At 40.8% G+C, this 15,510-nt stretch overlaps 1 protein-coding gene across 2 annotated transcripts in view; it reads left to right on the top strand.

Moving 5' to 3' along the window:
- SNTG1 (syntrophin gamma 1) overlaps positions 1 to 15,510 on the top strand; it is a gene marked incomplete at both ends in the record, with an annotated part of 197,975 nt that overhangs the window by 73,983 nt on the left and 108,482 nt on the right. For both annotated transcript variants that reach the window (XM_082674870.1, XM_082674869.1), the window contains 3 exons: positions 1,994 to 2,096; positions 7,114 to 7,196; positions 12,734 to 12,864. In XM_082674870.1, the coding sequence (XP_082530996.1) occupies positions 1,994 to 2,096; positions 7,114 to 7,196; positions 12,734 to 12,864 (317 nt within the window). The remainder of the gene's footprint in view (positions 1 to 1,993; positions 2,097 to 7,113; positions 7,197 to 12,733; positions 12,865 to 15,510) is intronic.

The following is a 15,510-nucleotide window of genomic DNA, read 5'->3' as shown; positions in this document are numbered from 1 at the left end:
TAGAAATGAAATTGGTGGACATTCTTGCCTCATTTCTGATCTCAAAGAGAAGTGTTTCAATAATTCATAGTTAATGCTCTGATGCTTCTCATACATTTTTGTGTATACTCTTTATAATATGAAGGATACTCCTTTGTATACTCAGTTTTCTATGAGCTTTTATCAAATGAATGTAATCAAATGCTTCTTTGTATCTATTAAAATGATTATATAATTTTCTTCATTTTTAAAATTTTCTACTTTTAACGTGATGAAATATATTGTTTTTATGTGTGTGTCTGTATCTTCTCCGTTGCTCAGATTGGGCTAATTTTATTGTTCTGTCCTCAGGTTCCCTGATTCTGTCTTCTGTCACTCTATCACCAGGCTAATTCAGCAAGGTTATTTATGTTATTGTATTTTTTAGTTCTATAATTTCATTTCCTTTTTATAATTTGTATTTCTTTCCTGAGATATTGTCATTTTTCATTTGGTTCAAGATAATTTTTAATTTCTTGCTGAAATATTTTTAAGGTGGTTTTAAAACCCTTGCCAGATGATTCCGATATGTAATTCATCTAGTTTGTGTTACTTGATTATCTTTCCTCATTCAAATTAGGATTTTCCTGGCTCTTAGTGTGACATATTATTTTAATCCTGGCCATTTTGCTTATATCTTAAGAGTCTCTGGTTCTTATTTACTTATTTTTCTTTTTAGCAAGAAGTCACTGTTTAGCACACAGGTCCTCGCCTAATTCTGTGGGCTGTGGTTCCACTGACAATATGACATTTAGAACCATTTTGGTGCTAGTTGGGTCTGATTGATTCATCTGCGTCATCAGGCTCCCCCCACCCCGCCCGCCACCCCGTTCCCTGATGGTGCTAGAGGAGGGGAAGGGGCTTCCCCAGGTCGGGTCCCTGCTGCCACTAAGTGGATAAAGGGATGCTTCACCTAGCAGTGGGTGGACCACCCCTCTGTTGGGAAAGATCTGTGCTCTTCCTCCAGGCCTGGGAGCCCTAATCGGGTTTTTTTCTCTCTACCTTTCAGAGTTCTACTTGGTTGTGTCTGGCACTTTTTTCAGTGTTTTAGTTGTACTTGTTTGGGAGAGAGAACTTTATGCCATCTTGTAGGCAGCAGAAGTCATTCTAAACCATGTTGATAGTCAATCCTTTAATGACTGTATGGCGAGCGTTTTTCTATGTGTTTAATAAATTATGTCCCCATGTTTATTAATTGCTTCTTCACTAATTATTCTTAATTCTTCTCTTAGTTTATGTGAGTTTTTAAATTACATATATACTTACATATTTTCCAGGTATGTTTGCTATAAATAATCCTCAGCTTTCTGAACTTCTTTTAATATTGCTAACATTTGTTGTGGTATAATATTTTGAGAAATTATCATTATTTAACTGGTAGAAATAGACCTAGTAATTCTATAATTTAGAGAGTTGAGAGTTATTGATAATAGCTGTCTCCATCATTATTCTAAATTTTCAGGGAAAGGAAAAGAAAACGTACAATGATATAGTGGGAAAATAATAACCATTTAGTTTTTGCAAAAGTGTTTGAGTGAATTGGAACAACTTTAATTAGAATTAGCACGCTGGTCAAATTTGCAGGGTAATTTATTCATAGATCTCCAAATAGTGCATCATGGATGTTCAATAAATATTTAGTAAATTAATAAATATAGTGGTTCGAGCACTACATCTTTCTGTAGACCTAACATAGACCATAAACTCACGAGAGCCTTGATAAATGTGAATGGAAGATGATGACATCGTGAGTGAACAGGGACCACAGGATGATGGGAAGAGGAAGGATGTGGATGCCTGCATTCCTTCAGTGTTAGATCTTTCATCCCCTCCATCTGCCGTAAAATGTTTCTGACCACTAGGGAAAACTGTGAGACGTGGAAAAGACAACCCATTATTTCAAGGGTTTTCAATCGTACAAAAGTTTTTGCCAGCGTACTGATAATGGTATCATTTTTATTATGTTTTATGTTAGGTTCAGGTTCTTCGGAATGCCGGAGAAGAAGTGACCCTGACGGTCTCATTTTTTAAAAGAGCACCTGCTTTCCTCAAACTCCCACTGAACGAAGATTGTGCATGTAAGCATTTATGAAGAATAGGTAATATGCTCACGTCATATTTACTTTCTAAGCCATTATTTCCTGGCAGTAATTTCTTTTTAAAGTTGGGATTCCTGCCTGAATGCGAACATTTTTCTTTAATATCACAAAGCATTCAATTAACCCTTCTCCAAAGGGAACAGCTGTTGTCTGTGTTTCAGAATGTATTCACATTTAGTTATTTTCCAACCTATAACTGGGGAAATATTATTTACTTTAAAAATGAATGTCATATCAAACATATGCATTTTGTATCTCTATTAAAATTTCATTCATATTGTTTGAGGAATATATATTCTCTAAGTAGAAAATAATATTCTCTTATTTGGCTACTGAACTTACTAAATAAGCATTTACACTTCATTTGTCCTGATGAGAACAGGGAGATTGCAGGAAGCCCCAGTCTATGTGGAAATGTAATCATTTTCATAAGAACTACTTAAAACTTTCTGTATCTATTTTCATATTATGAAATGAAATGCATATTATCTTACAGTTTTTGCTAAAAGCAAAGAATTATTATTTTTAACTGAGGCATAGTTTACATGAACTGAAATGCAGAGATCCTCAATGCTCAGTGGGATCAGCTCTGACAGACGCTCACATTTGCTTAAGCCACATCCCTTTAGATCCCAGAACGGTTCTGCTGTGCCTCTTCCAGTAAATAACATTCCCAGAAACAGCTACTGCCTTAATGTCTTGTCATCAAGTATTAATGTAATCAAACTGTATTTCTTCTTTTACGTCTGCTTCTTTCCTTATGAACCGTCTCGTGTTAACGTATTTCGGGAGGTTATTTATTTACATTGCTGTACAGTATTCTACCGTATGAGTGTAGTAGAGTTTGGTAATGCATTCTCCTGCTGGTAGACAGCAGGGCTGTTTCCGGTATTTTGCTATTGTAAATAAAGCTGCTGTAAACATTCTCGTACAAGGCTTCTGGAAGTCATAGTATTTTATGTCACTACTATAAGTACCTAGGAGTGGAATTGCTGAGTCACAAGACGGATGTGTAATCAACTTGCTAACAAACTGCCAAATACATTTCTAAGGTGGGCGTGTGTTTACAAACCCCCCCCTGTCCACTCCAGTGGCGGATGAGAGAGGTCTGGCTGCTCTCCATTAATTCCAATATTTGATGGTCAAAAATTTCTTTAGCCATTCTCTTGAGTGTGTAGTGGTACCGAATTGTAGTTTTAATTTGCATTTCCCTGAAGGCTAATGGTGATTAGCTCCTGTGCTATTTGCATATTTTATTATCTATTTGCATATCTTATTTTGTAATGTGTCTGCTCACATCTTTTCCCCATTTTTCTGTTGGTATGCCTTTATATTATCACACTGAAGGAGTCGATAAGCCTGTTTATAGTAAGCTTTTTGTTAGCTGTATGTGTTACAAACATTCTGTGCACGACTGTCTTTTTTACCTAAACGTGTGTCAAGTTTGCACAACTTTTTGATTTTGATAAGATCTAATTTACCATTTTGTTGTTGTTTTCGTTGTATATGCTTTTGGTTTTCTGCATCTTTTCTAAGAAATATTTGCCTACCACAAGGTTGCAAGGATATCTGCCTACACTTTTGCAAGCAGGTTTATAGCATTGATTTTTACGTTTAAGTTTATAATCTATCTTATATTAGTAACGTTTTGGTTTCGAGGTAGGAATCAAGAATGAAGGAATCACTATCTTATTTCCACTAATATATGCGTCTGTTCTTTCACCAAAACCACACTGTTGATTATTGCAGCTTTATAATACTTTAAAAAGTCACCTAGGATAGGCTCTTCAACTTTGTGATACTTCAAGATCATTTGGCTATTCTAGATTCTTGGCATTACTGCATCCATTTTAAAATAGCACATCAATTTCTATTTAAAAAACTATTATGATTTGGAATGTGACTGAATTTATAGACAATTAATATAATTAACAACAATTTTAAACCTTTCATTCCACAAACATATCTTTCCATTTATTTATATTTTAATTTTTCTCATCAATATTTTAATGTTTCCAGTGGGAAAATATTGCATATCTTACATTAAATTTATTTTAAGCATTTTATGTTTTTGTTTTATTGTAAATAATATTTTAAAGATTTAATTTTCTAATTATCTGTTGCTAACACATAGAAACAATAACACATCACATTTTTATATATCAACATTCTGCAGCATAGTTTAATTTTCTTATTAACCAGTAATATTTTTGTACTTTCTCTGAATTTTTCTACATATAAAGTTATGTCATCTGCAAATAATGTTTTGCTTGTTTCTTTCCAAGCTGTATTTCTTTTAATTCCTTTTTTTTGTGGGGGAGGGGCAGGTCATCTATTGCAACAGCTCTGGCCTCTTGTAAAATGCTGAGTGAAGTGCTGAGTGCAGACGTCCTTCTCCTGCTCAGGATATTCGTGGGAAATCTTCCAGTTTTTTACCATTAAGTGTGGCATCAGCTGTGGGTGTTCATAGATGCCCTTTATTAGAATAGAATAGAGGTGCCCTTATATTACTGGGTACCTGAGGATTTTTCTTTTCCTTTCTTTTTTTTAATAGAAGTTAATGTTGAGTTGTGTCAAATATTTTTCAATCCATTGAGATATTACATTTTTTCTTTTTCTTTATTCTGTTGATAGGGTGACTTTTTAAAAATTGATTTTGAATGCCAAATAAAGCTTGCTGCATTCCTAGGATAAACATCATGGTCATGGCGTACTTTTTTATGTATATTACACGTTTTAATTTGCTAATGTATTGCTATTTTTTTAAAAAATCTTTGTGCATTAAAGATTTCCAAATGTACTTTTCTTTTCCTGTAGTGTTTTAGTGGGATTTTGGTACCAGGGTTATTATGTCTTTGTATAAGTTGTGAAGTTGTAACTCCTATTTCCAGAGAGAAATTGTTTAACAGAGATCATATCTCTTTCTTAAATGATGGAATAAATTCACCAGAGAAGCAATCTGATCCTAGAATTATCATTTTTGTTTTGTATGAATTAATTTCTTAAATGGATATAGGACTTTTTTGATATTCTCTTTTCTTCTTTTGTAAATTTGGCTTAGATTTTTTTCAATATTTTTGTTCATTTCAGCTAAGTTGTCAATCTTTGCATGAAGTTATTCATCATATCTTTTCATTATCCTTTCAATATCTGTTGATTTGCAGTAATGCCTCCTCCTTCATTCCTGATGCTTATAATTTATATTTTCTCTCTTTTACTAGATCGTTTTTGCTATGGGTTTTATTAATCGTTCCAAAGAACCCATTTTTGTCTTGGTTAGTTCTGTGTTATTTTCAGTGTGCTGTTTCATTGCTTTTCGCTTTTATTTTTATTATTTTCTGTCTTCTGTTTACTTTGTTTGCTCTTCCACTTCTAACATCTTAAGACACAAGCATAGATCACTGAGTTTACATCTACCTTCTTTTTGTGCTATAGTTAAGTCTTTAAATTCCAAAGGACTGCTGTCGATGCATTACAGAATTTGATATGCTATGTTTTCATTTTATTCAGTTCAAAATGCATATGAGTTTTAAAGTAATATGTGTGTCCATTAAAAATATTGTCTCATAAGAGAGAAATGCAGAGAAAACATCAAAAGAAAAAATAGCAAATACAAAGTATGAACTTCTTAAGATTTAAAGAGTGTGAAAACTATATCTAGGCTAGTATAGCAGAAAAGCCTGTTTCCCTTCTTAGCACCAGGAAAACTATAGAATTTCAGGGTCATAAAAGAGGAGAGCAGCGTCATCTTTTGGGTTTTTTTGAGCACGTCGGTTAATACATTAGGAGCGTAACCTGTAATGATGTTTGCATTTAAGCGTTGTATGTCAAATAAAAATTGGGAATCAATTACATTAATAGATCATATTTATCTACATTAATAACTCCAAAAATATAATGTTTACAGAAAAAGCAGTGAATCAGAAATCAAGAAATATGTATTTTAATCCTGACTGAAACAATTACTAAATTTTAAAATCTTAGAAAAATCACAAATCTTTAAGACATATATTACTCATCTTTATTTTTTTTATACAGCAGGCTTTTATTAGTTATTTTATACATATTAAACACTCATGTTTAAAAAATAGACATTGGTAGGTTTCTCATGAGGATCTACTACAAAGTGTTTCAGTTGCAAATTCACAAAATTAAATAGTGCCAATGAGGGTGCTTCCAATTACAGTATATACCAAGAACAGTTGTAAAGACAGAGCACTGACAAACTTTTTTTGCATCATAGAGTGTTATGGTAAATAAACATGGGATTTGCTAGTAGATAAGACATGATATTAAATAGAATTTTGTAGCCAAACAAAATCTTGCACCATTCTAAGTATGATTCATAAGAATAGGACACTTTGGATGATAAAATGAAATGGTATTTTTTATATGGTTGCATATTTCCCTTAATAAAACCTTAATATTTATGAAATCAAAGATAAATATTTAGACGTAGAGAATGGACTTGAGGACACGGGGTGGGGGAGGGGTAAGCTGGGGCGAAGTGAGAGAATGGCATGGACACAGATACACTACCTAACGGAAAACAGATAGCTAGTGGGAAGCAGTCGCATAGCACAGGGAGATCAGCTCAGTGCTTTGTGACCACCTAGAGGGGTGGGATAGGGAGGGTGGGAGGGAGACGCAAGAGGGAGGGGATATGGGGCTATATGTATACGTATAGCTGATTCACTTTGTTATACAGCAGCAACTAACGCACCATTGTAAAGCAATTACACTCCAATAAAGTTGTTAAAAAAAATAAAAAGAAAAGAAAAGATAAATATTTGCAGGTCTCTTTTGGGGCCACCTTAGGTTTTAATTTTAATTTTTGTTTACTTGCAAAACTCTGGCTTTGATATAAGTGAAATACAGATTTATTTTACTACCTGGCTTACCTGATACCGTTGAGTGTACTGAAGTACGCAGTGTAGAAGGTGTCCGTGTAGAACAAGTGGGCTTCTAACCAACGATGCTGTGACTCTTCCCGCAGGTGCACCGAGTGACCAGAGCAGTGGCACCTCCTCTCCCCTCTGCGACAGTGGCTTACACCTCAACTATCATCCCAACAACACAGTAAGAGGCCCAGGGCACAGTCCCCATTAATGAGGGCACCCAAGAAAAATGTATGTAGTTAGAGTTTGCACAAGCTGGTCTAGGACCCGGTTTCTCTGATGTAGTTGAAATCCTCGGCTGCTTTATTTTTTGAGAATTATGATAATTCAGGGAGGAGAAAAATAAGTAGGTCTGCTATTTTTTCCCCTCTCAGGCCTGTGTTAAGCCCTTTGTAAGCTCTAGAGACGACTTGGAGAGGTCACGTGTAAAATCATACAGTCATTTTATAACATTGCATGTTATATGTAATTTCATGTTCTCAATAGTTTGACATAATTTTTATCATTTTTCTTTTGAAATTATTTAGCTAGAAGTAGCTATATAATTTGCCATATATTAGGATTGCTTAGCAATCTTCATGCACACCAGGGAATCAATATAAAGGGAGAAAATCTAACCTACACATTGTATAAAGTGTGAGGAATATTAAACTATACATGTATTTAATAATTGATACATTTGGCATGTTTGTTCTATAAAGTGTCCATTATTATTTTCCACCTGTACTTTGGAGTAAACAGGTTTTTTTTCTTTTATAAATATTTTGAAACTCCTTGTATTTCACCCTTCAAAACATGTACACATTCTAAAGACAAAACGATTCCCTCTGGTTAAATGTGAGACTAACAATCTCCCCTGTGCTCACAAACATGAAGAGAAGCGGAGCTCACTTTATGTAGAATTTTATCTTTCTGTTCCATGTATTAGGCTGTATGTGCCGTGGAGCTTCCTCTGACTTGGGTGGTTCACTGTCCATTGGAAACTCTTGAGCTCACGGTGGCACTTTACTCCAGAGTCCTCCTGTGGACATCTGCAGGTCTCCGTGGCCCTCACCGTGCAGCACTGCACAGCATAATCTCAGCTGAGTCCCACGGGCCTCCACGTCCTTTTCATCTGTTTGTTGTTTTGCTCTGAAAGAGGAACCCTTGGCAACATCAAAGGTTATCTCTACAAGTGTAAGCCAGCCCCATCTGGGTGTACTTCACTGCCCTTCTCTTTTACTTTTGTTACCAGAGAAATAACTGTCACACGATAGTGAATACTTAAAATGCGGGATCTTCAGAAGATGGCAAGATCTGAGTGCCTTAATTTCCTGATGATATACACGTCCTGTGCTCCCATCAGCTCCCTCCTCAAGGCTCTTACAACCTCCCACCCAGTCTTTGCCTCTTGCTTCAGTAATTGCTCTGCTCACCTCCATCCCTTCCAGTGGAGACACTCTTGAGGCCTTTGATGTCTTTCCAGTCCTTTGTGCTGGGCGGTGCCCTGAGCCCCGCTGCTGTGAGTGTCGCTGCCCCTCTTACAGGAGTCTCTGCCTGGAATCGGTATGGCTGCAGCCGAGGACGCAGAGATGGGGCACAGAGGCAGCCTCCCCGGCCTTGGCAGGTGACACGGTGGCCACCCGCCCTCAGGAGCCCACATATAGCCAGGTGTTCCCTCCTCATCCGCTTTCTCCTGAGAGCTTTCCCCACCCAGGTCACTCACACAAGAGTCCCCATCTCAGCTCTGCCATTTACTGTGGAGTGGGGACCAAGGTGCCTAGGAATATTTTTATTCTAGTTCTTGCCCCTGTACCCTTGGACTCCTATGTAATAATAAGTGGGACTGGAAGGTCTGTGGGTAGGAGCCATTCGGGTCCGTTTTGAACTCATTCCACTGATGTACACAACAGCATCTACAGACTTGGTTACGTGACCTGTGCCTCTATGTGGTTGCTCGCTATAATGTCTTCCTTTACAAAGGCATAATGAGAGTAAGGAAACTGCTCAGCAGTTCTGTAACCTGGCTGTTCCAAACAAATCCAGCTGTAAGCTTTTCAAAAAACCTATCATCATAAATTGTTCTTACTGAGTTGTGTCGTTCCGTTTTCAGGAGTCATATTTTATTTCCATTTTTAGCATTAGGATTGAACATTAGTTGACATTGCTAAAGATCTTTAAGTGTAAGGAAATTAATGGCACTTATGATGTTTTAGACAACAAGAATCAAGACATATATAAATCAAAGTGTAATAAAAATAAAGACAGTAATTGCATTTACGTTAATTGGATATGTGCTGAGAACCTGCTCTGAGAAAACCCTCTTCAAGGTGCCGTGGGAAGAAGTCCATTATGGCTCCTGGGCCCCAAAGTTTAAAATCCAGATCTGTAAAAGTAACTGTAATGTAAGCGGGAAAATTACAATGGGCGTTAGCCTTCCAATATCAGAGACAAGGGCTGCTAGAGGCTTTGAACATCTGACTTACAGAAATCAACAAAAATGGGGGACTTCAGACCAAACGTGAGCCCGCCTGGGAATCAGACCCAAGTGGGTCACGCAGGGTCGGCATCCGGTTGAGGGGTGAGGACGTGTCCACTCAGAGGTTCATGAAATGAGGGGCAGTCGGAGCGTGTCTCCTCGTGACCCATCACTAAATAATGAGGCACCTGGGCCCCGGGAGGCGCGTGCCACAGAGAGTGTGCAGATCGCAGAGATGGGGTCCGTGAGAGAAGCACCCGGTCCTCTGCTGTGTCTGCGTCCTCACCTCTGTCCAGGCCCAGGGACTCTGTTTTTAGTTCCTGTGCCTGAATTATTCTCTGAAGGCAATTTTGCGTAAGCAGGTGCCATTTGAGTTCCCTCAAACGTTCTGTGTGTATTTTAAGGCAGCATTTTACACATATGAGAAAATAACACCTTGTAATGTACATATTAACATCACTCCACTTTCTTACATAAAAACGTAGTCTAGTCCTTCTAAGGGCCTGAGATCACCAATTTTAGCATATCCAAGGTCCTCCCGGTTTGCTAGCCAAAGTGAAGAAAGAATTTGCTTGTGCTCACCAGGAGACTTAAATTCAGACACCAGCTACCAGATTCTGAGGAACGTTTTTCTTAACTATAAACCTTTAACGATGCCTTTAAGGCAAATCCTTAACGAAAGCTGGATCAGCGCTCTGCCCTGTATGCTGTTCTGTTTTGGCCTGATAATTGCTCTTGAGGTTACCGTACGGCAATATACTTGAACGTGTTACATTTTGAGAAGAGAGTTTATTTTAAAGTGAAGGCTCTGTAAATGCTACTTTTCCCGTTCACACTATTAATATTATAGGAAACAACATTCTTGACACTGAAGAATAAAGCTCTTGAAAAGTAGTTACGGGCTTTAAAGCCATAAAAATTCTTGTGTTTTTAGATCGTTTTTTATACAATTAAAAATAACTCCGAGACTGCTGTTACACAACAAGACTAGAAAGCAAATTTATATTCTGCTATTGGAATTAAAATAAATAATAAGGATAAATAATTTCCAAAAGATACCAGCTATTCCACTGTAAATAACAGATCTGTGAAATGAAATGCATTAACCCTGATTAGTTCAGTAGCTGAAGTGAGACTTACCTCGTATTTTTTATAAGAAAGAAACGTAGAAGAAAGTGACATGCTGACAACTTCGGTACATAAAGACACCCGGTCGGGGTGCTGCGTCAGGACATGCCAAAGACCACATGTGCTTTACCTCTGCTGGTCCATGAAGGCTATGAAATGTGATTGTAAAACTCCTCATCCTCACCTGTTGGTGATTGTCATTCTCCATATTCCATTACCTGTGTCTTTTATGTTCTTTGACATTTTCTATCTGTTCAGGGAACAATGAAGTGAGAGGATCTCTTTGTGCTTTTCATGAACGACAGGAAATAAATAATTTGCCTAAAGTTACATTGCAAAACTGTGAAATAATCAAGGCAGACGTCTGAGTCGTTCTTTCCATGGTTTCAGCTCTGACTATGGAAGTTAAATGCTGTGCTGTGGTGTCAGAGAGACGTAGGTCGGAGTGAATCCTGGCCCTGTTGCTGGCCGGCTGGGGGCCTCGTGTAGACGCCTGACTGCAACCTCCCAGGCGTGGGCCTCGAGCACGGGGCCCGGGAGCAGGTTTCAGCCACGCGCTGCTGTGAGCTTAGTGACGGGGCTGCTCGGTCAGGTCAGGCCTGGCCACAGAAACCGCACCCATTTACCCCCGGGTGTCACACAGGATTGTGGCTTCAAGTGCCCTCATGCAGAAAAGACGGGAAGCAATAATTTACTCCTTCTAGAAACCTTAGGTTTTCCTTCGGTGACAGCCTTGTCTCTGGAGATGGGTGCGCTGTGGCACAGAAGAGCTACGTAACTTGCCCCGGCACTCCTCAGGTGGGAAATCGGGACTTTGAACCAGATGGTCTAATTCCTATGGGGAGCCTCAGCCCTCACACGCTGCCCGTCTGCGACATCTGACGTGAGGGCCAGGAGAGAGGAAACGATTAATGGGAACCTGGGCCTGTGCCTTTCAGTCACCATAGAAGAAGCACTGAAAGCAGCCGTCTTGCACCAAAGGCTGTGTGTCCCGGAGACCTGTCACCAGTGGAGCCCCTCGCTCTTGTCAGCCAGGACTCCTTGCCGGTGCTCTAAAATGCTCGAAGGGTTTCGTAGACTTTCATTGGCACAATGGTTGACAATTAACCTAATGCCAGAGAACTCTCAACCTCTAGTGAAAATAATGGAAGTTTTCCCCTCTCCCCAAATAAGCAATTTTGAAGAAGTTAATAACTGAAAGAAAAGTTAATAATATCTAGACTCACAGAGGCTCAACATTTAGACTAAAATAGAATCTCCTTCTAGCACCATCACTCAAAAATTATAGAATCTATAGCCTAGAGAGAAACCCGTCCGTGTCAGCAGTTCTCTGATCAGGTGGCGGCTTGGCTCGTACAGCACAGGCCGACTACATGTCAACGTCATTCCTGTGCTGGTGCCAGGAAAAATCTCAACAGGGAAGCTGATCCAGTGAAAGAAACACGGATCAACATCTGCTGAAAAACTCAGATGTTATTCAAAGACGTGTCTTTTGTATACATAAGGAAAAAACTTAAGCTTTTTATGAAACTTAAAATATATGTAATTTTAAACCAGTAGTAGTTGTCTTAACATTAAAACAATATAAGAAAATACAGACATTTTATTGACATAAACATGAGATTAAAACAATGGACAAAGATTTCCTGAGTGTTTGAGGGCTGTTTTATGGGAATGTTCATTCTCACAAATACTTTTAAGTAAGCGCTGAATCGCAAGCCCTTATAACAATGTTTAGTGCTTAGCAGATAGAAAATATTTGCTAATTGAACTTTCTGGATTTTTGTCACCTACTAGTTCACTGTAATTACAGTTCTGCCCCATCTTTCTCATTCTTGAATGAATTCAGTCGTCGCTACTTTATTTCTTCTTCCTTCTCCTCTACCCATTTTTCGTGTTTTCACTACAATTCTTAATCTCAGTGATTCCCTCCTCACTTTCTTATAGAATTCCATTAACAGCGAAATTAACAAATATACCTTTATTGCCCGCGAACAGGGATTTCCTGTGGTTTTCTATAAATGTCTTCTGATTATCTAAGGGTAAAATACCCCTCAGATGACAAGGGTGTGACATCAACACTGAAAACACAGAAACACAACAGCACTGCTGAACGTTTGTTGTCTTTTCAGGACACGCTGTCCTGCTCTTCGTGGCCCGCGTCCCCGGGCCTGAGGTGGGAAAAGCGGTGGTGTGACCTCAGGCTGATCCCTCTGCTGCATTCCCGGTTCTCCCAGTACGTGCCCGGGACAGACCTGAGTCGGTGAGTTCATGTCAGCGGCCTCCGCTCGTCTGTTGATTGCACTTGAGACCTGGAGTGACATGACATGCCTTACGGGTCTTACCTTCAGGTTTCTAGAAGTAGGAAGACCCGCAGAAGAATAGCGCAATGTAGTAAAACGCACCTCACTGCAGGTGCTCGAGGCTTCGGTTTGGCTCAGTTCTCAGCCCTGCTGACCGAGCCCTGGTGACGGTCGGGTACCAGCTCCATCACCCCGTTGCTTCTGAGTCGGGGGTCAGCTCAGTGGCTGGCGCGGCTCTGCTGCCACCAGGGAGGGTGGGCGGCAGGGGCAGCGGCCACCGCCTTATCGCTGCCGGGCAGCGGTGAATGCTCCGCTCTCCACGGAGCTCGGCTGACGGAGGGCAGCGGAGGGAGCGGGGGCTGAGGGCAGTCGGCCGGCTCCCACCACCTCACCCCACCACCTCCCCCACCACCTCACCCCCCCACCTCCCCACCTCACCCCCCCACCTCCCCCCACCTCCCCCCCTACCTCCCCCCACCCCCCCACCTCACCCCCCCACCTCACCCCACCTTGGGGATGACGGGTGGGTTGGAGCCTGAGGTCCTGCTGGGCCAGAGCGGTCAGCATGGGAAGGGGACAGAGGGCTGAGCAGCTCCATCTCGGGCCGCCTCACTCAGTCTAACGGCTGCAGGCGGGTAGGGAGCCTCAGCTCTCCGCTGGACCTCACGCTACCGGGACGGGACGGGGGCTCGGAGCGCTGCTTGGTTCACGCGGGTGGGGATGGGCAGGGCAGCTTGCCGCTCGACGCCTTGAACACCAGCAGGCGGGGACGGGAGGACAGGGGCAAGACCAGCTGCTGCTCTGCCTGCTGGAACCCTGGGGGGAAGAGTGGCGGTGCCACTGACGTTGGGCCAGATTAGGGCAGGCCGCCAAAAAGGTGGAATGCTTCTAGCCCGCTGCTTTGCTAGCCTTCGCACTACGAGGACAGACGCTCCTGGAAGCACTTTCTTGTCTTGCTCTTGGTCATCCTGGATGGAGACCCTGGAGGACCCTGCCTAGGATACACGGGAGGCGACAGGGAAGTTCAGGAGACTGACCCCCAGTCACCTCTCAGCCGCACGGCCCCGGCAGTCGCCCTACCCTTCCACCTTTCAGGAGCTGCCTGTGCTGGCCCTCGGGTCACGTTCAAGGTCCTTTAGTTGTATTAGGAGCCCTTGGGAGGGGCGGGCTGCTCTCCCTTGCCCGGGATTGGAGGCTCACCGGTGCTGATAGCCAGATATTTTTATTATGTATTTAATAGTGTTCCCTAATTTTTGTTACAATTAATTCTTTGACCCACGGGCTATTTACAAGTGTATTGCAAAATTTCAAAATAGTTTGAGATTTTTAAAATTCTCTTTTGTTATTGCTTTCTTGTATGATTTCATGCTGAGAGCTTTCAGCCCTTTGATATCTGTTGAGACTTGATTTCACCTAGCATATAAATAATTTTGACGGGTGTCCCATATGCACTTCAAAGAATGTGCAGTGTCGGGCTTCCCTGGTGACGCAGTGGTTGAGAGTCTGCCTGCCGATGCAGGGGACGCGGGTTCGTGCCCCGGTCCGGGAGGATCCCGCGTGCCGCGGAGCGGCTGGGCCCGTGAGCCATGGCCGCTGAGCCTGCGCGTCGGGAGCCCGTGCTCCGCAACGGGAGGGGCCGCGGCGATGAGAGGCCCGCGTACCGCAATAAAAAAAAAGAATGTGGAGTGTCATCTTCCTTAGTTCAGTGTCTACGTATTTCAACCAGGTTGTATTTGTTCATTAGGGATTCTGATCCTCTGTGTCATTGATGATGTTTTTGTCTGTTTATTGTCTCAGATATTGAGAGAAATGCATTAGTCTCCCAGTATGATGGTGGCTTTGTGTATTTCTCCTTTTAAGTGTGTCATTATTTGCTTTATATATTTAATTCTATATTATCGGATACAAACAGATTTAGATTTTTTACAATTTCCTGATGATGACCCTTTTATCATTATGAAATGTCCTATATCTCTGGAATTTTTCCTTACCTTCAAGAATTACATCAGGTGTCTACACTGTATATTCTTTTATCCATTTCTTTCAACTCTTTTTAGCCCTGTGCTGTAATATGTATCTCTTCTGTGTCGCATATACTTTTTTCTTTTTTTTTAAATTCAAAGTAATGATCTTAGTCTTTTAATTGGATTATTTAGTCTAGTTGCTTTTTTTTTTTTTTTTTTTTGCGGTACGCGGGCCTCTCACTGTCGTGGCCTCTCCCGTTGCGGAGCACAGGCTCCAGACGCGCAGGCTCAGCGGCCATGGCTCACGGGCCCAGCCGCTCCGCGGCATGTGGGATCTTCCCGGACCGGGGCACGAACCCACGTCCCGTGCATCGGCAGGCAGACTCTCAACCACTGCGCCACCAGGGAAGCCCTAGTCTAGTTGCTTTTAACATAATCACTGGTATATCAGAGATTATATCTGCCATCTTAGTATTTGCTTTCTATTCAACACTCTAGTTTTTGTTTTTAATAATTAAAATTTTTGTTTTGAGATACTTATATTCATATGCAGTTGTAGAAATAATAGAGAGAGATTACATTTTTTTGCCCATTTTCCCAAATGGTAACATCTTGCAAAATTATAGTTCAACACCCCATTTA

This window comes from Grampus griseus, assembly GCF_964374135.1.
Source record: "Grampus griseus genome assembly, chromosome: 17".
Lineage (NCBI taxonomy): Eukaryota > Metazoa > Chordata > Mammalia > Artiodactyla > Delphinidae > Grampus > Grampus griseus.
This window is presented reverse-complemented; position numbering and strand designations above follow the sequence as displayed.